The sequence below is a fragment of the Mastigoproctus giganteus genome, chromosome 12, assembly GCF_048544385.1.
Source record: "Mastigoproctus giganteus isolate SK-2022 chromosome 12, ASM4854438v1, whole genome shotgun sequence".
NCBI classification, from domain to species: domain Eukaryota; kingdom Metazoa; phylum Arthropoda; class Arachnida; order Uropygi; family Thelyphonidae; genus Mastigoproctus; species Mastigoproctus giganteus.
Genome location: NC_143586.1, coordinates 142348092 through 142375189, shown reverse-complemented (window position 1 = coordinate 142375189; position 27098 = coordinate 142348092). Strand labels below are relative to the sequence as shown.

The 27098-nt window shown below is 35.0% G+C and overlaps 2 protein-coding genes across 4 annotated transcripts in view; one reads left to right on the top strand and one right to left on the bottom strand.

Annotated features, from left to right (window-relative positions):
- LOC150077475 (endoplasmic reticulum-Golgi intermediate compartment protein 2) overlaps nt 1-8612 on the top strand; it is a 99555-nt gene extending 90943 nt beyond the window's left edge. The window contains exons 7-11 of the mRNA XM_090385913.1: nt 1185-1240; nt 5964-6062; nt 6613-6710; nt 8092-8254; nt 8467-8612. Coding sequence (XP_090242039.1) covers nt 1185-1240; nt 5964-6062; nt 6613-6710; nt 8092-8254; nt 8467-8612 — 562 coding nt within the window. The remainder of the gene's footprint in view (nt 1-1184; nt 1241-5963; nt 6063-6612; nt 6711-8091; nt 8255-8466) is intronic.
- Nucleotides 8613-19289: 10677 nt separating this feature from the next.
- The window catches only part of LOC150077474 (12S rRNA N(4)-cytidine methyltransferase METTL15), a 39208-nt gene continuing 31399 nt past the window's right edge, over nt 19290-27098 (bottom strand). For all 3 annotated transcript variants that reach the window (XM_090385663.1, XM_090385664.1, XM_090385665.1), the window contains 2 exons: nt 23620-23814; nt 19290-19912 (listed from right to left, as the gene is read on the bottom strand). In XM_090385663.1, the coding sequence (XP_090241789.1) occupies nt 19492-19912; nt 23620-23814 (616 nt within the window). In that variant the 3' untranslated portion in view covers nt 19290-19491. The remainder of the gene's footprint in view (nt 19913-23619; nt 23815-27098) is intronic.

Below are 27098 nucleotides of genomic sequence, written 5' to 3'. Positions count from 1 at the left end.
AGAGTTTAGGATGCTAATAAACCAGCTTTATTCTTTAGAAATAGAAGTAGTTGTAAGAAGCAAATTTTCTACTGTTAGCCTATCCAAAATCAAGTTTCAATTGAATAATAACTGATTTTCAGTTATTGTAAGCATAGGCAGAAGATTAAACTGGAGATTTGGATGCAAGCCAGTTGCAATGTTCTTTTCTTGAAAAACAAAGGTTTAGATTGGAATGAAGGATTTGATTGACACAATCAAAGCAGTAATCCAACTTAGAAAAAGAACAAAAATTTTGCAGATCATCCTCTATCACCTCATATCACAACTTCCATCACCAAGTTGTGATATGAGGTGATAGAGACTACTTACATTGTGTGTACTTGGAAAGGTTTTGTGGTAAGTAAATGAACAAGCAAAGAGAAATCATTAGTAACAGAAAATACCTCAGCATTTCAACCACTGTGTCTTTAACTAGAAAACTGAAGTTGTGAACAGTAAAATCACTAATAAAAATTAGATTTCAGAAAGTTGAGATGCAAAGAAAGGAAGTCAAAGTGTTCAGATGATGAAAGAGGTAATAAACTTAATAGAATGGGGGTAGAGAGATTTTAAGCCAGATGACAGCAAAAAGAGGAATATCAGAGCAGACATATGCACAATTGAAGCGAAAGGAATCATACATTGAATAATTAGAAAAACTGAGATGAGTACTGGTTGGAGCAACTGATAATTGGGATTCTGTCAGAAAAAAAGTGAGTGAGCCTTTACAGACTGTAGGTGAAAATGGACCTTACCGAGTTTGGAACTAAGACTACATATATTTGTGAAATGAATGGGAGGTTTAGATCTTTTTACAGATAAGTTGTTTGGTTATTTATGATGCATTGAGAGTAAGAATTAATGAAATTTTTGGATATGGGCTACACAGTCTGCCAGATATGAAAGCCATCCTAGAACTGTACCCAAATGTAAAGAATAATGGATATTGCAATGTATGGTTGTATTTTCATTTCTTTTATATGCTAATTTAAAAATTTTAGAAAATGATTTTCTTTATAATGAACTTTCTATTTTAACCATTTAATCAAAATTGTCTGATTGAAAGGTACTTGTATCCATATTGTTAATAAATAAAATTGGTGTTTTTATTGGGATATAGTTGACTGTAAGGATAGGTTATGCATATATATATATATTTATAGGCACATTCCTCATCCAGCTGGACATGCACACCTTTCAGCTTTCCTTAGAGACAAAGGTTGGTTTTATTTATTATGATATCTTAATACAGAAATTAAAGCATATTTTTTAATATCATTTATCTCAGACTTCATATCCTACACATTTTGAAACCTTTGAATCACAAATGAAAATTAGCCCTGGGGGGCTCACATCTGGTGAGTATGGGCTTGGCAAACCCAGGGTCCTGAGCCGGATATCATCATTCTTCTCTTTCTTGGTGATTCCTTTCTACTTCTCTCTCTCTCAGGGTAACTCGGGGAATTTTTTTTTTTGGCTGGTGCAGCCATATGGTACAAGGCTTCCTTGTACCATATGCCCCTAGCTTGCAGACTTCTTAAGAAGTGAAATTAAAATTAATAAATATTGTTACATCTTAAGATTGAGAAACAATGACAGTGATGCTGTTCTCTGATTATTAAGATATAACTGCTGTAAATAATTCAAAATTTATAGACTAATTTAATATTAGGCTATAAATAAATTTTATAGACTAATTTAATACTACTCCTTCTTCAATTTTAACAAATATTATAAAATGGCTTTAATTTAAAATGCATTGAGTAATGATGATAAAGTGAACTGTTATTTTCTTATAAGTAGTCTGAATTTCTGGCTTTTAACATTTACCATTTCTGACTTACCTACCGCAATAAAAAGTCATAAGAAATTACTAGAAGAAAAGGTTTCTTCTTTGTTTTGTAACCACTGTTTCCAGAGGTTTACAGTTTCAGTATGACTTTCCCTCTGACCAATGTAACTTTAGTAAAAATGGGAACCACTTGTTTTTGTGCTGTTCGTCTTTTGTGAGTATGTTGGCTGTTATCCAAAAGCCATGTCTCATCTACAAATATATATTTTTTTAATATAAAATCAAATTAGTTCCAAGCAGATTGGAGTTGGTCTTTCAATTACAAAATCTTTTAGTAAAGTCTGCAGTGAGGTTTTATTGGATCTGCTTTTCCTTCTCCAGACCATAACCATGTTTTCTTTTGTCAATTTATCAGCAGAAAAACAAAAGTGGTTGTTGCATGTAATGCTGCTGAAATTTCTGTACGTTATGGGTTGATTATTTAATCATTGATAGATGTCATCAGCAGTGGACCTCCTGAACTGTTCAGTAAGTCCCAGCCTTCATTAAAACATTTAAATCAGAACAGGAACCAAGAGACCAATTCGTTATGTGATGGCAGGAAGGTATATAAAAAAGTATTTTTAAAGAACTTTAGAATTAACCGAAAGTAAATGATATTTTGAATTTCTGTATTGCTTGCTTATTTTTCAAAAATCAGCTTTTGTTCTGTCTTTTACGTTCAAATAATATTTGTATGCTTTACTCTATATTTGATTTTTGCTTCCACTGAAAAGGGAAGCCAAGTATTCCAATTCAACTTAGAACTGTGAAAAACAGTGTTTCTAAGTTGCTTTCTAAATTGTATAGCATCTTTGAACCTACTGGGAGGTCTCTATTACTGAATGCATACCAAACTGATTTGTGTATATATTTTTTTAAGGGAACAGATAAGCATATAAATTGTTGTTCTTTATTAAGTTTTACATGCAGCTTGATTGTAGTATTGGATTCTTTTTTGTCTATATAAAAGGGGGTGCACTGTCAATTATATGATTTGTATGGCATCATTCAAGTTACTGAGAAACTAGTTTTTGAAGTTCTGTAATAAAAAAAAATAGTGTTTTGTTTCCTTATTAATTCAACTGACAAATCCAAAATAATTTATTCTTCCTGCTTGCCATTTTGAGTTTTTTCACTTGGCAGTGCTGGTAATAAAGGAAGTCATCAGGGGCCAGCTGATATTTTTATAACAGGATTTTACTGTATAAATATGTTTGTTTCTGTGGCTGATAGTACTTTTCATTATTTGATTTGTATTCACCCAGAAGTAGTTGCAATAGAAAGATGAACTTTTTTTTTCTTTGCAGCACTGAATGAGGTGAAGTGTCACACAGACTGGTGATTTAGTTCCTCTTTCTGCAAGGGAAAACACCCAGCAACCAACTGGTGTGATGAAGAACAGTGTTGCAAAAATTGAGGCATTAATCCTGGAAGTTTGCCAAGTTAGTGTAAGGTCTGCGGAATATATCAGCAAAACCATGTGCACATGGTGTTGTAGGAAATGCCAGAGGAGTTTTTTTATGGTTAGTGACAATGGAACCTGAAATGAAACAAATGTCAAAACACCGGAAGCATGCAGAATCAACCTACCATCAAAAAGCTGGGAAAAAGCGATGAACAGGTTGGAAACATTGGTGGACGCAATTATTCCCTTGAATTTCTACAAAACTGATCCATTTTGTCTGGTGATGATGTTTAAGAAGTAATACATGGTGTTTGTTTCAGTCTTCTTTCACAATGACTTCTGAACACCCCTTGTAAGTTAACTGAATACATTTGAAGCTGTTTATAGTGACCTAGAAGTTTCCACCACTCTATCTTGTAGGTAATGGGGTGGAAAAAATTAAGGCTATATTTCAAAAAAAGGTTTGACAAATGTAGTGGGAGAAAATAGGCAAAAATAACAGAAGATTACTGTTCTTGTAATCACTGGGAGAGCTGAGAAGTTATGACTATATATTGAGCAAACTGGAAAGGCTTGAATGTTATCCCCCCCACCCCAACTACTGTCTTGTGCCATTATAATAGTATATTTTGATGTCTGAAACCAGTTCCCATGTCTATAGTTAGATGTTGATATTTGTATGTAATTTAATCTTACTACAATCTTCATTTACTTGTTTTTAGTATTAGCAAAGGCACATGATGTAAGAAAGCAAATTTATAGCATCATCCAAAAAAAAACCCCCTTTATTTACTCGCTCCAAATGTTTGCCAAGTTCTGCCTTGAATCTATTTAAGCTATCAACTTCTACAATGTTAGATGGAAGTTTGTTCCAGCAATCAACCACCCGCATATCTTTCCTCAATTTGAATTTATGCCCTCTCAGGCGATTATTCTGAGCAAGAGGAAGAATCCCATCAGCATTGAGCATGCTCAAACCATTCAAGGCTATATACACCTCAATCAGATCCCCTCGCAGGTGCGTAGTCTCCAGACACTGTAATTTGCAAAACTTAAGCCTTTTTTTGTAAGAGCAACCCTTTGTTCCATTCACTAATCTTGTTGCCCTTCTCCGTACTCATTCCAACAGCTCTACATCCTTCTTAAAATGGGCCTCCAGAGTTGACCATTGCCTTATAGAAGGGGATAATCACCTCCTTATCCTTGTATATCATTGACAAAATACCATGAGCTACTCTTGCAGACCGTCTGCACTGCTCAAAAAACTTCATATCTGCCTGCGTAATTATCCCCTGGTCCTTTTCATTCTCTACCACTGTCAGTGTAGTACCACAGAGTTGAGCCCATCTGCTCTACTTTTCTAGATCGTGTTGCAGCAGCGTACTGTCATTAACAACCCTGCCAACCTTCGTATCGTCTGTAAACTTGGACATTAAGCCTGATATACTATCATCAATAAATACAGAAAACAACAATGGCCCCAACTAATAACATTAGTCCACGGAAGAGCAGTGTCCATTGATTACCACTCTGTCTTCTCTCACTCAACCATCCCTTTATCCATAGCAGCAATATCAAAGTTATTCTTTGCGACTACATCATAGTATCCAATCAAATTGGTCAGACAAGACTTCCCCTTTCCTTGGAACAGAAGTTAAACTAATAGGTCTGTAATTACCCGTGCCTCCTTTGATCCTCCTTTGTGGATTAGGGTTTGCTTACGTCCTTTGGCTAGGCGCCTCCGCAGCGGCAATGTGCAGCACACGCTTCTTGATTAGACCGAGGTTTGAGCCCGTGACCACCGCATATCCCCAGAGCAATATGGCCTTAGTTGCCAATGCTCCTAAAAATCAAATACAAACCTCCTTTAATATAACTGGATAGATTCCATCCATCCCAGGTGCCTTTCTTATGTTTATCTTCAAAAATTTCTCCTCCACTTTCTCTCAGTTATTACAAGATTATTTAGCTTACTGCCAGAGTTTAATACACCTGTCATTCCCCTCCCTGAATAACTCCTCATGTGTGAATGTAGATGCAAAATATTCATTTAGTTTGTTAGATACCTGAGCAGCATCATCAATACTTGAACCAATCTCATTCATCCCCTTCCTTCTAGAGTTTACATAAGTAAAGAACTCTTTGCATCCTTTGCCTGCCTAATCTCCTTTGTGACAGACCGGCTATCTATCATAGGCTTCTGTCACACCTACTATTTTATATGTATCCCATGCATTTTTCTTCTCTGCCACCCATTTAGGCGTAAATCTTGAACAATATTTCTTAGTTGGTCCCACCGTAGTCACCTCTTCGAGTAAATCCCACTTCAGCACACTGTGATCACTGCCACCTAGTGGTTCCTTTATCTTTAGATTCTTAATGCACGAAGAATCGCTACTGATAATCAGATCAAGAGTATTACTCCCTCTAGTTGCTGTAGAAAACAATCATCCAATAAAATCACAAAAGCCTTGTTAGTGTGTGAGTGAACAACCCACAAATTGCAGCTCATGCTTGCCTGTTGATTTTTTATTTGTTTACACTTAAGATGACAAAGTAATTTACTGCTAATTAAGGTTTAATTCTGTAATACATGGATCTATTGATATTATGACCAACCTATGCAAGTGATTTAAAAAAATATATATAAAAATGGAGTATATCTTTAGAAACATAATTAAAATTAATAATGTATCTTTTTAGATTATAACTTCTCGCACAGAGTAGAAAGATTTTCATTTGGAGATCCAATACAGGGCATATTTGATCCCCTTGAAGGATATGAAAAAACAGCAAAAACAAGTAAGAGTTAAAGTAATTTATATGCCTGTAATTTTTTGCAGTTTGAACATTTCATTCAAATGGAAAGGGGAGAAAAAATGCTTTACACATGTTTGGCATTTTAATTGTAGTACATAAACACTGGGTCATGCTTGCCTGTTGATTTTTTATTTGTTTACACTTAAGATGACAAAGTAATTTACTGCTAATTAAGGTCATTCTTGGCAAAGGAAGTACTGTTGTCTTTCTCCACCCTAATGAATACAACATGCTGGCTGAAAGTTGTAATGAAGCCGTCTGCTGTAGGCAATGGGGGATCACTGGGTTGCTAACAGGTCACTTGGCTTTCCATTCCGTACATTTATATTTACCAAATTACAAATGTATTTCAAAACTGCTCAACAAGTATGTACACCTCAATCCCCCAGGCTAGCTGATTTATAGTCAGGTTCATTTGTAAAGTAAGAATTGTTCTGAATTTTTTTCCATTTTAAAATATTTCAATAGCAAAATTCATTAATGAATGTTAAAATTGTATTATACTGAGCCAATTAATGCATATTATTTTCAGACTTCCACATGTTCCAGTACTATTTGAAAATAGTGCCTACAGAAGTCCTCCGCCAGACTTCTAGGATGTCTACATACCAATACTCCGTTACAGAACAAGTATGAGTTTCAGCATAATATTGTTTTCATTTTGATATATTTATTAATATGCAATCTCATGTTACATTAAGTTTACCTGGGTGTGCTAGAAAAAGTTTTCTCTAAATGTCTCTGTCCATAAATTTTATTGTCAAGTGGTTTAAAGCATCTCTTGAGAAGTACCTATTACAGTTCTATATAAAGACCCCCCCCTCCCCAGGGGAATGAGGAAAACAGTTGTTTTATCATTTGTTCATAAAATCAGCAACAAGTAAAAGCTTGAACATTTAATGTAATTTTATATGTACTACAGCCTTAAACAAGAAAATTATGATTGTAAAGTTACAATTAAATTGTTAATTTCACCTCATACCTAACAAGAGAATTACTTTAAAATCTGTCAAAACACAGTTTTGGTGGTAGAGCATTTTTCGCTGAAATGTCTTGTTCAATTACATTAGATTTCTCATCTTCATTAGTACAAATTTCAGTCCCCATTCATTTGTGCATATGTAATGCATGAATAGGCCTATTGTTATCTAAAGATACCTATTATAATCAAAGCTGTATATAATTTCCCCTATTATTGGACTGTTCTTTGCAATTAATAGAGGAAGAAGCAGGTGACATTTCATGCAGTGGATCATTGACGTGTCTAACACTAACTAATAAAATAAGCTTTTTCTTAAAACACTGGATTACACCTTGATGAAGTGGCTGAAGAACTGACATCATATTTGCTGTTAATCTGTTAGCAAGGTGGTAGATGACTTTCATCAACCGGTGAAACCCATGTTTAGTCTCTAGAGCAAAGTTTCTGGTATCCTCCTCTCCCCGTACTAAGTACTATAGGTTTTGATACCTTTCGTGTTTGGGGTTTTCATTAAAAAAAAAAAAAAATAATAATTATTTTCTTTCCATTGCTTGTAGCTTCCACAGCTGGAGTTTGGCCATGATGAGTTTTAAATTTCTAGAAAATCTATCTGATGCACACATCATCATTAGCCATTCCAAAATCTGGATACTTTGTCCTTGAATCCTATTCAGAATATTGAGCTGTTTGGCAATGTCAGACTTAGAATGGACACCATTATCTACAGCTTGCGAAAATTCTATGTGTGATACTAATAAAATTAGCTGATTTTCTTCAATAAAGTTTTTTGTCATTTTTAAATGTAAAATAGTATTAGTGTATGATGCAAGAAAGTTTGCGTTCTTGAATCAGCCAAATTAAAAAAAAAAAGTTTCCATTTAACCCCAAATGTTTGTCTTGTTTTGCCTGTACAATAAAATGAGTCATGGAAAGTCTGATAACTTTAATACATATATTTTTGTGTCTATTAAATGTACCCTATGCCATGTTATTTAAATAATTGTTGTTGATATTCTTAATTTACTCTAGGACCGCCCTGTAAACCATGATGCTGGCAGTCATGGTGTTCCTGGAATCTATTTTAAATATGATATGTCATTTGTTAAAGTAAAAGTTAGTGAGGAGCCACATTCCATTTGGAGATTCTTTGTTCGTCTATGTGGCATTGTGGGAGGAATATTTGCCACTTCAGGTTAGTTAGTGATTTTAATTTATGCTAATTATAGGTCACAGAAAAAAAAAAAATTTCATAGTTTGTCTAATTCTTTCTCACTGTTCCAATTTGCATAAAGGGGAAAACCACTTGTGGTTTTATTGAGATAATGTAACAGGTCTGTAATTACTCTCATTCGTATGCTGCTTACAGTGTTGTAGTTTTCTAACTAGTACTTTTTCTTATTTTAGGAATTGTGAATGGTATTACTAAGTATGTAGTCATGGTGATATCATGTCTGTATTTAAAGAATTCAAGACATGTTGTTCCAGATACAGTTCCAATTAGAAGCCAGCATCTTCCTACAATTAATTTGTGTGAAACTGTTGATAAGTAATGTCTTTAACAAAATCAAGTTTAAAAATTTGTGATTCCTGTATGAGAAATAAATCTATTTCTTTAGCAGTGTGCAGCTGTTCTAAATTCATTGTAGCAGACTTGTCTGTATCACTATAACACTATAAAATTGACAACAATAAATCAATATTAGTGAGGGATTGTTATTCACGATACAACTGTAACAGAAACCTGTTTTTCTAGAATTGTATGTGGACCTTGAGAATCATCCACTAAATGAAGTACCAAAATAGGCTGCTTGTTGTTTAATTTAAGTGGTATAGCTCATTCAAGAAAAATACTTTGAGGATTACAAGCCAGAATAATGTAGATGAAACTGGTTTACTCTAGAAACAACCTTCTATTCAAGATCCTGATCATCCACCTCACCTCCCCTTTAGGGCCAATGGATTTGGGGGTTTATTGCATATGAAGAACTTTTAAGGAAGAAGGAAGACTTAACAACAGGGGTGGTCGACTACTATGACAAATATTGAGGGAACATATTGCCATCCTTTACAAATGAGATCAAAGCACTGAATGATTCTACCTACTCTGTAGCTGTAAAACACACCTCCCTCCTGATGATTGTTTTGGATTTTGCAGAAAAAATTTTATATAATGTCTCAACATCACATTGTTGATCAAGCTGCTGAAATAGTTCACCCATAAGTGGACCAATCTTAAAGGCTTAAGCAATGGCTTGAATTTGGAATTTGCATGGCTTGATTGTCAAGCCTCACTCCTGACAAAAATTTCAAATTCCAGGGTGACTATCTGCATGAATATGTCTGGGATAGATTAAAGAAGGCTTCAAGAATATGGAGCAACTTCCAGTGGCTTATATGTTGAACAGAAAAAATGCAAAATTATACTTGTAAATAACTGTTCTGCACATAATGCTTGTTTTTTTTGCCTCCAAACACTACAACCAATGGAAATCTGAGTTCTCAATGTGTTTCACAAAGTTGCAAAAAAAAAAAAAAAAAAAAGTCCAGAATATTTGAATCAACTTAACAGAGAAGAAAAATGCATGGGATGCATATAAATTATCAAGTGACTCAGAAGCCTATGGCAGAAAGGAAGGAGATGAATCTGATTGGTCCACTTGACATCGATGGTTCGACTGTTGATGATCCTACTCAGATAGCAAACAAACTGAATGAGTAATTTGCATCTACATTCAAACATGAGGAATTATTAAGGTTTGAAAATGGTAGAAGATTAACAAATTGTAGCAGGATACTTAATGATTTTGTAATAACTGAGAGCAAAGTGGAGGAGAAATTGTTGAAGTTAAACATAAGAAAAGCACCTGGGGTGGATGGGATCTATCCAGTTATATTAAAGGAGATGGCAAAGCAACTAAGCAAACCCTTAATTATGAGGGCATCCTTGGACTGGAGATGTGCAAAAGTATCCCCAATTCACAAAGGGTGTCACGAGTAATTACAGACCAGTTAGTTTAACTTCTGTTCCGGGTAAAATAATGGAGTCACTGGTTAAAGATGCATTGCAGGATCATCTAGACCATAGGTTCTGAAGCAATTGGGGGGTGTTCAGGCGGTCGGTGGCTCCTTATATTATTTATCTGTATTTTTATCTCCTCGGGTACAGTGGACCCAGTTCAAAGGTCAACTAATAAATTCTATAATTTTTACTCTATGGGCACAGCTGAAATTCGCTATAGGTGAAGACAGAAGTGTTTTCTTTGATTTCCCACTTCAGTTTTCAAAACTCTTGAATTTCACGCAAATGACAAAAATGTGTCAGTGTGTATTTTTTTAGGCCTTTTTCTAAACCCACCGTAATTAGCCTATGGCCTTTGAAATGCGACCTACTGTGAGTTGACATAAAAAGCAATAAAGCAAAACAGTAGCAACAACTGTTTTTAAAGGCAAACAGATCGTATTTCCTTTCTTCAACGAACAGAAAATCAGGGAAATTCATCTTTTAGAAATGAGAAAAACTGATAACACTGCAATGCGCATTTGATAAAAAAAAAAGTTTGCTTTATTGTAATTGTTTTTAGTAAACAATATCGGAACAGCAGTTTCCTAGGTTTGATCTTCTAAAGAAATTTCGAGAAAATATTTCTATTTGTAGATGCATTATAAACTTTGAAAATTGGTGTGCAAAAGAAAAAAAAAAAAATCATTCGCTATGAATAATGGATTGTTTCTTGAAATGTGTATTCTTCACAAAACTGCAATATTTTCTAACAGATTACGACTAATGGCTACTCAAAAAGTATTCTTAGAAGATATTTGTTTTTTACGCTTTGATGTCATCGCAAAGGGAGAAATTCTGTTTTGGTACAGAAGCCGAATAAATTCACTATCCACGGTCATAATCTATTCTGAGCTGCAATAAAAAGATAAACCCTGCTGAAAAATAGATTTTCTTCCCATCACTTCTCTTGCTTTGCTGTGGTTTTTGGCGAGCAATTTCACACAATCAAGTCGGAATGCTGCCCACCAATTATCAATATGTGCAGGTAATCGACTTGGGCAAAATTCGAAAGTTCTACTTCAATTAGGAGCAAAAACCGCTTGCCCCAACATAACGAATGACTACTGATTTTATTGATTGGAAGTAAGTGTCCACAACTGTACAAGGCGGTCACTCAAAGGAAAGTAATTAGTCATTTGTATTCAAGGACAAGCTATACGGTGATGTTTGAAATGTATAATTCAGTTCACTGGCTAATATTTCCAGGGGGATTATTGCAAAATATTGTTCCGAAAAACAATTACAATAAAGCAAAGAGGGTTTTTTATCGAATGCACACTGGACTAATCTGAACTTAGGCATCCTATGATGAAGCTGACTTACTAGAACTTCAGCATCTGTGTTGAAAGTTACAGTTGTAGACCTTTGACAATCTCCTGGCCTTCCTCCCACCAAAAGAGTATTTTTATTTCTTTCTCTCTGTCTCTTTCCCTTAGGGTCGGACTAGAAAGGGTGAACTCCCTCCCCTAAGGAGTTTTTTTTTCCGCAACTGAATAAAAGAAAGTGGAAATTTCAGGAAAATGAACCCAGTTTTCCTTCATTTGCAGCTCAGAATGGAATTCAAGCAAGCAAACATATGACACTTTATGGTGAATTTTTCGGGTGTGTGTGAGAGAGATAATGAAAATTCAAATTTTTTGATGCTATCAAATGCATATAAAACAATCTGTTACTCGTAGCATATATATATTTTTTTTTTCGTTCGTTTGCACACCAAGGTAAGATGCATGCGAAGTTCCTAACGCAGCTATGAATAGAAATATTTTCTTGAAAGTTCATAAGAAGATCAAATATACATCCATGAAACTGCTATTCCAATTTAGTCCTCTAGAAGCAATTACAATAAAGCGAACTTTTTTTTTATGAAATGCACATTGTAGTGATCAAGTTTTTTTTTTTTCCTTCTGTTTGCAGTATAGATAGATGAATTTTCTATATTTTTTGTTAGTAGATACAATACATACTGAAGAAAGGAAATGCAATGTTTTTCAAAACCAATTCGTTACAATTCTTTTGTACAACAATTACGAAAAGCAGTAAAGCAAAATGTTGTTTGCAAGTAATGATGCTCAACTGTTTGTTTACAGTTTTATTTTCGACTTGGATCACCTTGACCAGTCAATTATATCTCCGCGTCTGTTGATTAGGTGCAAATTTTAAACTAATGCCATAGCGCGTTTCATCTTCAAAGCTTCCCAGGCTGTTTTGCCGACGTAATAATTCATAAATTGATATATGATCGTACATTTTTGCTGTTTAGGAACAAGTTTCATTATGTTTGAATCTAAGAAGAAATGTCGACAGTACAGTATTTGAAATATGGCTTTATTCAGTCTCCTACGAACCAATTATTACCTGCGTGCTTGATTTGCCAAAAAAAGTATTTTCAAATGAAGCCTTCTAGGCTACAAGAGCATTTGACTAAAAGGATAAAGATTTGTCCTATTTTCAGGTACTAGAAGAAAAATATTTTAAATGTCCAACTATATCAAAACAAGATAATGACGGATTACAAGCTTCTTATAATATTTCATTATTAATCGCAAAAGCGGGAAAACCACACACAATTGGTGAGGAATTAATCTTGCCAGTGTAAGATATCATCAGGAAAATTCCTTTGAGTAATAATTCAGTGCAAAGAAGAATCGATGAAATGGCTCAAGACGTTGAAAAATTATTGTGCGATTATTTGAAGACATTCCAATTTTCCATTCAACTCTCCCAAATAATGAAGCACTACTCTTATCATACATACGATTCATAAAGAAAGAAAAAGTTTGTCAAGAATTATTATTTGCTAAAAATTTGGAAGCGGATACAAAGGGAGAATTTAATACCATGAATAAGTTATTCCTATTCGTAATATTTTATCTGCTGTTACTTCAGCAATGACAGGGCGCCACAAGGGTTTCATAGCGCATTTGAAACAAACAGTACCAAATGTACTTGCTATAGATTGTGTTCTTCATTGTCAACATTTGGTTGCGAAGAATTTAAGTGAATGTCTACATACGTCACTTCATTATGTTACTAGAGCAGTCAACAAGATTACAAGCAATTCATTGAGTGATAGATTATTTAGCCAACTTTGTAGTGAAAACGATGAAGATTTCAATCGTTTGCTGCTTCACACAGAAGTTCATTAGCGTTCAAAAGACAGAGACGACGGATTGCGGGCCAACCTGATTACCTCTATAAAATATTTAATGAAGTCAATCTACAATTACAAGGTGATGATTGGAATTTAATTAAAACAAAAAACGTTATTGCTGCTTTTGTGGGGAAACTTCTTCTGTTCAAGTGGAATCTAGCAGCAGTGTTTCTCAAAAAGGAAGATTTACTTACATACTGCGAACACTTGGAGGTTTTCCATGCTGATTTTAATGAGCGATTCAAGGATATTCTAAACATGAATATACGAAATTGGGTTCTAGATCCTTTCTCACATGTAGACACAGCAGGATCATCAAATTTAGAAGAGGACTCATAGAACTCACAACAAATGAAGAACTAAAAATAAAATTCAAAAGTGGATACCAAGAGTTCTGGCTTCAGAAATCAATATTGACACTGTACTGTGAATAGTGCAGAAGCAAATTTGCTATCTAAGAAAAGGAACTGATTGTGGTCATTTACAACTGTTTTTACGAATATTAACAAACTTGTAAAAATGCCTCAGGCTTATCCTTCACATTAATTTGTTTTGTAAGTTTGAAATAAACAATTTTGTAATATATTTGATAGTGTTTTAATTATTACAATAAGATTCTTACTAATACATTTGCAATCTCTTAATATGTATTCCAAATTTTCGTATTTAAACCATTGTATGAAACTGTGCATAATGTTATTTAAGCATACACTTTACAAATGGGCAGTTTCATCAAAATTTCATCATTTTCGAGGTTGGCATTCGAGGTGAGCGGACGCGCTTAGACAGGGCTCCTCAGTTAAGTGGTTTACTTTTGGATAGTGCTTTTAAATATTTGATTTATTTAGATATTGTTGGATTATTTTGTTATAGGTTTTCCTGTAACTGTTTGATTTTAATAATATTATAGATATAATTTTTTAAAGTTACTTTCATTGATATTTATTTAATATTATAATGGTAGTTACGAGATCTGCCTTAAACACGTCACAGGGTATCGTGACTCACACGGAAATAGCAGATGGCGATTTACGGGTGAGTCATGATTTAATCCATTGTGGAACCTGTGGAATGTTTTCCAAGGTCGACCTGGTGACTAATCCTACCTCACCTGGGGATTCTTTTCTTTGTGATCGATGTAAAGAGTGCACCGATCTTAAATTACAATTTGGTGCACTGAGGGAACAATTTGAGTCCCTGAAAAAACGAGTGCTTGCCCTCGAAAATAATGCATCTGGGAGCTCGTCAGGGACTCAAAACTCCAGCAATCTACCAAGTGATGCACACCCGATTCGAGCCTCAAAACAGAAAAACCAAGTGCAAACTACTCTGGTTAAAAAGGACATTGTATTATTAGGAGACTCCATTGTCAGGGAAACGGGGAATATTTTTTGTAATAAAGATAGGTGGAGGAGAACCAGGGTATGTCTGCCGGGAGCAACTATTGATGATGTCACCAACAGACTGTCAGATTTTAAAGGGGGTAAAGAAAATATTATTATTCATGTGGGGACAAACGATATTAAACGTACACGATCTGACGATTTGTTGGAAAAATACAGGACCATGCTGAGGAAATGTCGCGAGCTAGGCCATAATGTCTATGTGTCTGCAATTCTGCCCAGACACGATAGGAGGGATTATATGTTAAGAGCCTTGTGGATTAACTCAAGACTTGAAGGAATCTGCAAGGCTTTAGGGGGTAAATTTCTATCAGCATGGCCCACACTTGTAGGTAGAAGGAATTTGTTTTGTAGAGACGGGATACACTTAAACAAAGGTGGTGCAAAAGTTTTTGCCAGTATTATTGAGGATACCTTAAAGGTTCAGGGAAACTGCTAGTTAGGGGGGATGTGGGTAATACTGACACGCGTTTATCTGATAATATTGGTCAAAGTAACTCTTGCACATACCTCAAGAGTTCTTATCTGTTACCCCAACTGGACGTATTATCTAGATGTTCTGGGGGCACAAACGTTTCACGTGGGCGGGTAGCTAATGCCAGGGAAGAGAGCCTAAAAAACTTCAAGGGTTGTGTTAGGGTTGTTAAATATACAAGAACAGTAAATCTTAATTGTTTATACAGTAACGTTAGAAGTGTCGTCAATAAAATGAGCGAATTCGAACTGCTGGTTAAAACAAGTAACGCGGACATAATAGGGCTTACAGAGACGTGGTGCCACCCGGAAATTGGCGATGATGAGTTTCAGTACGGCTTGTATAATGTATTTAGGAAGGATAGGTTAGATAGAAGGGGTGGTGGGGTAATGCTTCTTATCAGAAGCAGCCTGAGTGCGACGATAGCTTTCCCGGATTCAGACGTTTCACATGCTAGTACAGAGTCTGTATGGTGTGAGATAGTTGGAAACAAAGGTATAATGCGAGTAGGAGTAATCTACAGACCAGGTGATTGTGAAGATTATGACAAAAGCCTCTACATGCAAATGGAATGGGCAAGTAAGCGTCAATGCCTTATTATGGGTGATTTCAATCTGCCTCTAATTGATTGGAGTAAATGGGAAGGAAACTCGACATGGGGAACAAAATTTTTAAATCAACTAGATGACTGTTATTTGTATCAACATGTCAGGGAAAGTACTAGAGAAAAGAATATCCTAGACCTCATCATCACACATGAATCAGATGACATAACAGGGCTGACAGTAGAGGAACCAGTAGCAGGAAGTGATCACGGAGTTCTACGGTGGATGATGACGAGAGAGGAAGCAGAAGTAAAAGGCAAAGGAATGGGTTTTAATTTCAGAAAAGGAAATTACGATGCCTTAAGGTACTACATGGCCTCTATTAACTGGGTAGATATCGCGCAGAGAATGAATACAATTGAACTGTGGTACGCTTTTAAAACATTAATCACAGATGCCTTGAATGCGTATATACCATTAAAAAAATACTCCACGAGAAGGGTTCCAAGTTGGATGAATAGTGAAGTTGCCACATTACTTGAGCAGAAAAAGGTGGCATGGAAAAGTTACAGAGCAATAAAAAGTACTGAAGCCTATAACAGCTACAAGGTGATGTGTAATAGAGCCACAGAAAAGGTTCGACAGGCAAAGGCAGTTTATGAGAAATCACTAGCAAACAGAGCAAAGAGGGGGGATAAAGAATTCTTCACATATATAAATGCCAAGAAGAGCAGGACAAACCAGATCGGACCTTTATGTAAGGGAAAGGGGATAGTAATAAATACACCAGCTGCCGTTGCAGATGAACTCAACAGTTATTTTGCATCGATATTTACAAATGAAAAGCCTTTTGTGGCAAAGGGAAATTGTGGGAGCGAAGTTAAAAAATATGTAATTAATGATATTGAAATTTCGCAAGATTATTTAATGAAAAAACTTTCGAGCCTACAGACCAGTAAGGCTCCTGGAGTTGATGGAATATACCCTATAATCTTAAGAGAGGCGGCAAGCGAGTGCATTGAACCATTGAGGCTAATTATGCGAGCATCATTAGACTCTGGGGAGATTCCCTTGTATTGGAAAAGTGCAAATGTATCTCCCATACATAAGGGTGGCTCTAAAAGTGAAGTTGGAAATTATCGACCTGTCAGTCTGACTTCAGTAGTAGGGAAAATCATGGAGGCAATGATCAAGGGTGGAATTCAGGATCATTTGGATCGAATTGAAATTCTCAAGGATACTCAGCATGGTTTCGTAAAGGGAAAATCATGTTTAACAAATCTGGTTCGCTATTTCGAAAGGGTCACTCACGAGCTGGATTTAGGGAATAATTTCGACATTGTTTATTTAGATTTCAGCAAAGCTTTTGACTCAGTCCCACATGAGCGGTTGCTTTATAAGCTGGAACAGGTTGGAATCACTGGGAAAATCCTTAGATGGATAGAAGGATGGCTTCAGGGCAGGAGGCAGAGGGTTGTGATAAATGGCTATTCCTCAGATTGGGTTGATGTAAGAAGTGGGGTTCCCCAAGGATCAGTATTAGGACCACTGTTGTTTTTAATTTTCATAAACGACATTGATGAAGGGATAGAGGGCGTGATGTCTAAATTTGCAGATGATGTTAAAATTGGTAGAGTAGTTAATGATCACTGTCAAGCTGAGCTTCTTCAGAGAGACCTAGATAGACTTCAGGAATGGTCAGAAAAATGGCAGCTGTGCTTTAATCCAACAAAGTGTAAGGTATTACACCTGGGAAACAGTAATCCCAAAATAACTTATTCACTTGGTGGAGTTCAACTAAAGCCAGTACTGGAGGAAAGGGACTTGGGTGTTACGATACGGTCAGACATGAAATTCTCTGAGCATTGTAAACAGGTTGCAAGGAAGGCCCATGGTGTCCTATCAATGATCTATCGAACTTTTGCAAGTAGAGATAGGGACGTGATAATCCCATTATATAAGGCTTATGTTAGACCACACTTGGAATACTGTGTTCAAGTATGGAGACCGCACCTGAAGAAAGACATCGAGCTTCTTGAAAGGGTGCAAAGAAGGGTAACTCGCCTGGTGAGATCGGCAAAAGGGCGTCCTTATGAAGAAAGACTTCGAATATGTGGGTTGCAGAGTTTGGAAACTAGACACCTTAGAGGAGATTTGATTGAGGTGTTTAAGGCTCTGAGAGGCATCAGTAAAATGAATGAGGACAAAATTTTCAAGATTACAAATGATGCTAGAACTAGGGGACATAAATTCAAGTTACGGGGGGAAATGTTTAGATTGGATTGCAGGAAGTTCTATTTTAGCCAGCGAGTTATAAATTACTGGAATAAGTTGCCTTCATGGGTGGTAGAGGCCGACAGTTTGGGGAAATTCAAAGGTCATCTGGATAGTACTTTCGGGTAAGGGAAGCACATAGGATGATAGGTTTAATTTCCTTTTTATTTATTTTTTATTTTATTAATTATTTTTTTTTTTGTTTTTATCATTGTTTTGTTCGGATTTATATTTTTTTTATTATTTTTTATTTTTATTTATTTTTTTTTTTTTTTTGGCTGGTGCAGCATAAGCCATAGGCTTTCTTGCACCATGCGGCCGTTACTAATACTAAATCGGAATAACTGTGTTCAAAATGAAGCACATATTGGCCACTACTTCAATAATTTAATGGCATAAATGCAGAAAACTGTTATACTGGGGGGGGGGGGGTGCGTTACAAAATTTATGTCTTGCAAAGTGGGTGGTGGCCTGAAAATGTTTGGGAACCTATGATCTAGACACAGCATGGGTTTGTTAAGGGAAAGTCTTGTCTGACAAATTTGATAGGATATTATGATGTGGTTACAAAGGAACTGGATGCAAAAAATAATTTTGATATCATATATTTGGATTTCAGGAAAGCTTTTGACACTGTTGCTATAATGAGTGCTGCTCTTTGCGGAGTCCCACAGGGTTTGCTCCACTGTTGTTTTGTATATTTATCAATGACAGTGTGCTACTGCAATAGGATCTTGATAATTTGGGCTAAGAAGTGCAACTGAAGTTTAACCTTGACAAACGTACCAACTGTGTGTTACTACACTTAAGGTGGTAGAAAATGACCTGGGAGTAATTGTGCAGTCAGGCTATGGGGTTTTGTCAGTGATATATAGAAATTTTGCTAGCAGGGAGAAGGAGGTGATTGTCCCTCTGTATAAGGCAATGGTCAGGAGGATATAGATTTACTTGAGCGTGTATAGAGAAGGGATCCTCTTAACAAGAGAGGCTTAAGTTCTGCAAATTGCAGTGATCTGATGGAATCCTTCCACTTGTTCAGATTATGACCTAAGGGGGCATAAATTCAAATTAAGAACGGACAGATGTTGCATAAGCTCATACTACTACTTTCAAACATTGTAGAAACTGTGAGTAGCAGGTGAAATGGCCCAACCCTTCTTAACAGCAATAGAGGGTGGTATGAAATGTGGAAGAAGTGTGTTTTTACCAATTGTTTGAAAGCCACTCAATGTGCAAATTAAACAGTACTGTACATTATTCATAAAAAACAACAACAATTAAGCATTTAATTTTGTGGTGGTGTAATCTACACAATCAGACTGGCAGTAATATGGTCATTGTCTTTCTGAAAACAATTTGTATTAGAACTGCTTAGTTTGCTTCATGGTATGCACTTAGCAGTCAACAGTAAATGAGGGTGGTGTTATTAACCTTAAAGGTTCTTTAGAAAATAAGAAATTTCTATTAAAAGATAAAACTTGGACCATCTCAGTACAATAGTAACAGTCAGCTTTCTGCTGCTATTCAAATGATAATATTTTTATGGCACCTCTTAGTTTTGATGAACGGCTTCTTGGATTATTTTGAATTTCATTCTCTAATGGCATTATTACTTTTTTGTTGATAGGTATCCATTTCTTTTTCATTAAGTGATCAATGTCATCTTTATTATGCCACCTGGCAGCATTTCTATATTTCTGACCTATTGTTGAGCTCAGAGGTTCATCCATGTCAATTCCTACAAAATGGCGTTTCACAATACGATCTTCTAATGAGTGGAAGGTCAAGACTGCTGCTCTTCCTCCAGGCTTCAAAACTTTATGGGCAAGTTCGAGACCATAATTTAATTCATTAAGTTCATTATTTACAAAGATTCGAAGTGCCTGGAATGTTTTTGTTGCTACATGACTAGGACGGTTCAGTTTGTCTGCACGTTTTTCACTGGAAGAGAAAAAGAAAAAATGTTTTAGTTTTTAAATTCAAATGGTGAATTAATAACTATATGGTATTTTCTTATATGATTTAGGAAGGTAAACAATGCAAGTATCCCTAAAATTTGTTCTTGTCTACATTCATGGAAGCTTTAGAGCCACAGGTTTGGTATTTGAAAAGTCTTAAAAATAGTAGTATCTGGTTGTTTTGTTGCAGCACTCATCAAAAGTAATGCTTTCTTCTGGAGAGCCCTGTAAAGATTGATTATGGTATGTTGACCAGCACTCCATGACATGGATGATATTCAACTTTGAAAAAAAAAAAGTGCACATTTAGATTTGTAGTGACTGATACTACATAAGCTTGCTTTACATGCCAAGGTTATAAGGAAGTCAAATTTTGCTTGGTGGAACAGGCCTTTACCCACAAATAGGATAATGAGAGAATAAACTGTTATATTATTTCTTCTATAAATACATTAATCCTCCTATTGTGTTTGGGTCAATATGACAGTAATGGATAAACATACTAGTTATAGGCTAATTTTGGTATCTATTTTAATTTCTTTCTTATTTATGATCCAACTCTCACAGCTGTTCCATTATTTTATCATCAATAACAATTTTGGCTGTTTTTTTTTTTTTTAGGAGGATTTTCATCTTGTACTTTGACTATATTATATGCTGATGATCAAGTTATAATTGTAATGTATTTATTAGAGTATAGTTTTAACTCAAGGCAGTGATTACTCTAGTGTGGTGTTTCCCAATCATGCTCCGTATGTAACATATACATATTTTTTTATATTCCAAAGTTGAAGCCTAGTTTCAACACAGTAAGTAAATTTTCAAAACATATAATAGAAAACTAAAATTTAAGTACAAAATAATTTTTATAATATTTTAATTATTTCAAAATTCCATGTGAAGTAAATTTAGTCAGCTGAAGTCTCCCTGTTTTGTGATATCCAGTCAATTTCTTTTCTTTAGTAACAAAAGCTCTCTTGCAAAGTTGGTTTAATTTCTGTTTTATCAAAAAAGCCATGCCATTGGTTCTTTTATAAAGTTTTAACTGGTACAGCAGCTGTATCAGTCAGTTCACATTTTTGACATAATTTAATGAAACCAAATATCTTTGCTAAATAACTCACAAATTCTTCATAAGCAGTTCCCTTTTGAGAGTGAACTTACTTCACACTGAAGTAAAAGTCTCATGTGGTCTGCATTTTGTTATTCAGAAAAAAGCTTGAAGAGATTTTCTCTATGAATAACACAATGCATAAGAATCATTTGTGGATTCTTATCTAAATATTTTTTTACCTTATTATATCTTTATAGGTAGTGGTGCTCTCTAATGATTTACAGAATAGCATGGCTTCACTGTCTCTCAAAATTGATTCATTTCATCTATTCTTTACTTGCACTACTCATAGAGATAAATCAAACAGAAATATTTGTAGTGTGAAGTTTATTTTTTGGACTGCCAAATTTGCATTTCATGTGGTGGCACAGCAACTAAGCAAATCCATCCTCAATTCAGAAAAGGGGATTGAAGGATCATCTAGACAAGACTGCAGCATTGGTTTGTTAAAGGAAAGTCTTGTCTGACAAATTTGATAAGATATCATATATTTGTATTTTAGGAAAGCTTTTGGGATTGTTGAGTTGTAATCAATTGGTGCTGCTCTTTGTGAAGTTCCACAGGGTTTGGTGTATTTATCATGCTTAATGTTGATACAAAGCTTGGCAACTGAAATTTAAGGTTGTAGAAAAAGAGGTGATTATTCCTCTCTATAAGGGTATGTCTTGAAGTCTCATTTTAGGAAGGATGTAGATTTTCTTGAGTATGTACAGAGAAGGGATCCTTCCACTTTTTCAAATTATTAACCTAAAGCTGCATAAGGTCATACTCTCTGAGAAAACTGGTTTATTACTTGAAAGTACAACATTTAATGAATCATAGTAGGTGGTTAATTTTGTCATTTTAGTTTTCATTAATGATAATACAATTTGTGTTTCTTATATCTGAAAAAAAAAAAAAAATGATATCCAAAAGTAGCCTAATATTTTGTTTTTCTATTCTTTAACTTCTGATGAGGTATATAATTTCTTTGTTCTTTTCGTAATGACTGCATGTAATAATTAACACCACACTGGAATAAAAATATGACTTCATTGCTCTTCAGGCCAGGCTTTTGTAATAGCATGTTACAATATACTGCCTAAATGGAGCATTATTGACCCTAAGTAGAATTGCAACACTATTTTGAAAAATGTCTTGTCTTTTAGAGTAGCTCCAAGTGTGTGCATATTAAACATGATCATTTTTGCTAATAATTTGGTTTGTTTTTATTTGAGCACAATAAATGTGAAAAAAAAAAAAAAAATTTTTTGTCAATTTAAGTACACCATTATTAGGTTAATGCTGTTACATGTGTTCAGGGGAGTAATTAATTATAGTTTTAAATACAGACTTAGGTGGTAATGTTAGAAATAAGAGAAAGGGTTGACAACAAATGTATTTATGAAACTGAAAACATATTTAGATAGTGTATGTAGAATACTACAATGATTTAGTTATAATGGGTAATTATTTAAAAAAATAAATTTTTTTGAGAAGTGGTGATAATTGCAAATTTTAAGAACTAAGTTGAATGAAGACTGAAGTTGTTTTATACAAGTCTAATAATGGAGATTTGTACAACAATTGGTTCCCATGGTATGGTGAGAGAAAAAAAAAAAGTAACAAATGAGATGGAGTGTCATGTAAAGCATAGACTGAAAGATAATGTTTAAATTAAATTAGGGGAAGTCTGTCAATTATATCTGTAGGCAAGAGTCTGATTTGCATTAAAGGAATAACATTATTATGCTTAATTACTTATAACAATAATGTTGATCATTTATCCTGTTGTAAATATGTACAATAAACAATATTTTATAATATTTGGTGTGTATTGTTATTCTGAACACAATTATACATGAATAGTGATATAATCAAACATTATTCAAGCTATTGTCACATTTTTGGTGATGGTATGTTAATGAAAGAAGCAACCTTTATACAACAGTTTTGGCTGAAATGTTATCAGAAGCTGTCTTTATTATTTTAAATGGAAAGTTACAGTAGATTAGAATGGGGGGTGTAATGCAATCTGAAATTCTGAAGCATGTTGTATACCTGGTCATTAATTTGTGGCCAGTCCTTTCTTCATTCACAACACAAATTAAAGTATTTTTTGATATTAGTATCCTTAGCTTGTACCCTAATTCAGTTAATAATATGGAATCTGCTCAGAATAGGATACAAAATACTTTATTTCTGTCCCAGATGTTGAATAATGCCACAAACAGTTTCTTTTAAGATACTGAATAATCAATTAATGACCTGGTATACAACATTCACCTTTTATGGTGTTAATGAAGCAAAAGTACTTAGTGTCCAACTTAATTATAAGCAGCTATTAAATTACATGAAAATTCTGTATAAGAAAAATAAGTTTTTTTGGCATACAAACACTACATTGACACAAAATTAGTGATATTTTACTTAAATTCTTTTATATGTAGTAGCTCTAGTTTGGAAGTAAACAAGATGGAAAAGTTATTTTCACTATAGTAAACCTCTACAGACAATCACGCATGTTTCAAGAATTTCCTTTCTTGTGTTCTGGAACACTATATAGAATGATCAAATTATAATATATCTATACTTACTCAGGCAAAGCACTTGCTACAATTTCACAAAGCTCTTTTGTTGTGTGAATCTCTTTCATCATAAAACGGGAATCCACAATTGCTGCTGCAATCTTTTTTGCAAACTTCTCTTCACCATATATTCGAAGTATCTTTGCCAACTCTTGTGAATTTAAATTATTCACAACATCTGCAGCTTTTGGTTGATCTTTATACCTGGAGAAAAAAAAAAAAAAAAAAAATTATTTTTTTAATCCCTCCTTGGCACAATCAATATGAGTATTAAATTTTTTTTTCACAGTGAAATCTTACCTTCTCTAATTTCCTGGCTGGAGAGAGAGAGATTCCAGCCAGAAATACCAAATAACACTACGACCATTCTTAACTGGTTTAAAGATGGTCACAAGGCTTTCTCTTATTTCTTCTGGCAAACTAAAACCTGTTCTCACAAAATCTTAAGGGCTTGGCCCTTACACAAGCCTATAATAAATTTCATTAATTGTTGAAAATATACTCTGTAATATCGATAAAAGATATCCACCAGCTTAATCTATCTGTATTACAACATTTAACAGAATGGTAAGGCTATTCTTTTGCTCTCACAGTTGAACGTTCATTATACAAAAAACATTTGCTTCCCTTGACAAAGTTTTAAAATGTGGTCATAGGAAAGGCATTAATGAACATTCTGCTTACAGAACAATATTCTCCTAATTTTCCCTGCCACTACTAGATTGAACAGAGAAGACCTGTTCTTTAATAATATCATGCTTTTGCAGATTCTTATACATTCAATCTAGTAAATATAAGAACACCTTCTGGAATGTTCAGAATTCTTCTGCCAGAAGACCACAAGAGGCACTTTGAAATATTCCGTAAATTTTTTTCACAGCCTATTGTTAAGATATTGTCTATATAACCATTTTTATAATTCTAAATTACTCAGTTGGACCTCTGCTTAATGTTTACAGCGAATTATTATGAATTCCCCTTGAGGAAAGAAAATTAACTTGGTACTCACCGTTTGCATTTCTGGCAATTAGTGATGCTGCACGAATTAAGAGAGCTAAAGCATTCTAAAACTTAGTGGTACCTGGTAAAACCTATACCACATACAGAGGAGTTGCACATCAAGGCGTATTCCCAATGGGCTCTGGTGTCCATATTCAAAAATTTTATTAAGTACAATACATTTATTGAGAATTAACAAAATTTAAAATGCTGTTTTAGTTCACTTTCCTTGCAGGCTGGACACCTTTGTGAATCAGAAAAGTGATTTTCTTTTAACCTGACAAATAGTTATCTGTTTTTCACGGAAGTGCATTATCCACATTTTTCCTATCTCTGTTTACATGGTCACAATACCTGAACATCCGAATGACACTGACATTTTGCACAGTTTCAAAAAAAAAAAACTAGTGACAAGAGATGCAATTTGTAGATAAGAAGAACGCTCTGAGTACAAGGATTTTCACAAATGAATCTGATCGCCTACCCAACCAGTAGTCCCGCTGCGATCTATGGCTGCTTTGGAAATGTCATTCAGCAACTGACACACAGAAAGGAAGAAAAGAAGTTGGCAACCTGTGGCTCTTTAACTTTACATCTCATATGAAGCATAATTTGAAATGGAGTTAGAGAGGCAAAAGGGTGCCCTTGCAATTCTACACAAATGGATGGAAATAGATGAGTTTAAAATGCAGACCCATATATAAATTTGAAAATATCTGCATTTGGACTTCTCTCAGTTTTTGGTTCGACGTATTTCTGAACATTAACTATATTAAAATTAAATCAAGAAACAGTCGTCTGAACAATGCAAGCATGTTTAATTACGACATGCTCGATCAAAAAGTTACATTAATTTGTACCTAATTGGATGTTTTTTCAGTATTAAAAATTTCTAAAAAGAAATTTCTTCAGCCATTGTTGGGAGTCAAATACTCTTCAAACAAGAGGCAGGTGATGATATATTTTGACAACTACACTGCGTTCAAGGGCTTGTTAGGAAAGGAGCAGACCTAAGCACAAGAAATACCTTTAAAATGGCTTTATGATTAAAGCCAATTAGTGTAATTGAAACTGAGATTACATATATTTATAAGAATGAATGAAGCTTAGATTGTTTTATAAATTTTTCAATAAGGCAAGGTAAAATTTGAACTTTTTCATTATGGCATATACACAACTGCTTGGCACAATATAGCAGCAAGATTATACAATAAGTAATATTGGATTTTGCCTCAATACTAAACATTACTCTCAACGAAAGTCACTAACTACCTCGCTGTCCCATTTTACTCAGCCAGCCCCAATCCATTAAAGGATCTTTTAATTCCAGTAGAAACTGGACCAGATGTTCACAAGATTGTCTCATACATCTAAATTCTTTTACGTCATTATGGTAATTAACATTTGTCAGAAAAGATGCAATTTTTGGAAGTTATGACTCCTGGTTTTGGTGTCAATCTTGTAGTCGATAAGAAATAGCTTAACATATACAGGGTGATTCACTACCAATGCGACAAACTTACAGGAGGTGTAGGGGGGCACAAAGACGAATCAGAATCACATAGCATTACAGGGTCCGAAATGCCTTCGTCATGTGGTAGAGGACGTTGAACGGGAGGTCATGTGAACAGCGATCCCGATGGAAGTCAGCATTTGCGAACAGTTTCTGTTGAAGAAACCAAGTAGCAAAAGTCCTCCGGAGTGGATAATCCGCAGGCTCCAATGATTGGACGTGTTGCAGATGGTATGAACTCATTTGGTTTGTTGACAGTATCCTCCATACAGTGGATTGGAAAATACCCAATCTTTGGCCTATTGCTCGAGTACTTGTACTGCCTTCTGCAAGATGTAGGACATTCTCCTCATTGTCTGGCGTCCTCGTCGTTCACTCTCGATTCATGGTACCTCTTGTGAAACAACCAGTCTCACGTAACCTTCTGTGCACACGTGCAAAACGTTCCTGGTACAAGCGCAGAGCGGTGCGCCCATTACAGTCTGCAGCTCCATACGCGAGGTGCATGTCGGCTAGTTCAACGTTTGAATATTCGTCCATCCTACTGCCTCGGGAACCGGTTCACAAATGCTGACTTCCAGTGGGATCGCTGTTCACGCGACCTCCCATTCAACGTCCTCTACCGCATGACGAAGGCATTTCGGACCCTGCAATGCTATGTGATTCTGAATCGTCTTTGTGCCCCCTACACACCTCCTGCAAGTTTGTCGCACTGGTAGTGAATCACCCTGTATATATCTCAAACTCATAGCATAATACAAAGCACTATATTAGAATTATTATAGTATTATCAATTAATCAAATTGTATTTAAACAGAAATCATGACCCAGACTAGCAAGAAACGAAGAGGGCGATTCTCCAACGCATCAGTCTCAAAAAATGTTTGCCGACCTTTCTAAAACAGGGCATGATCTAGCCGAGGAGGATGCCTTTCTGTGTGTGTGTGTGTTAGTTAGGTGTCAAGAAATTAGACAT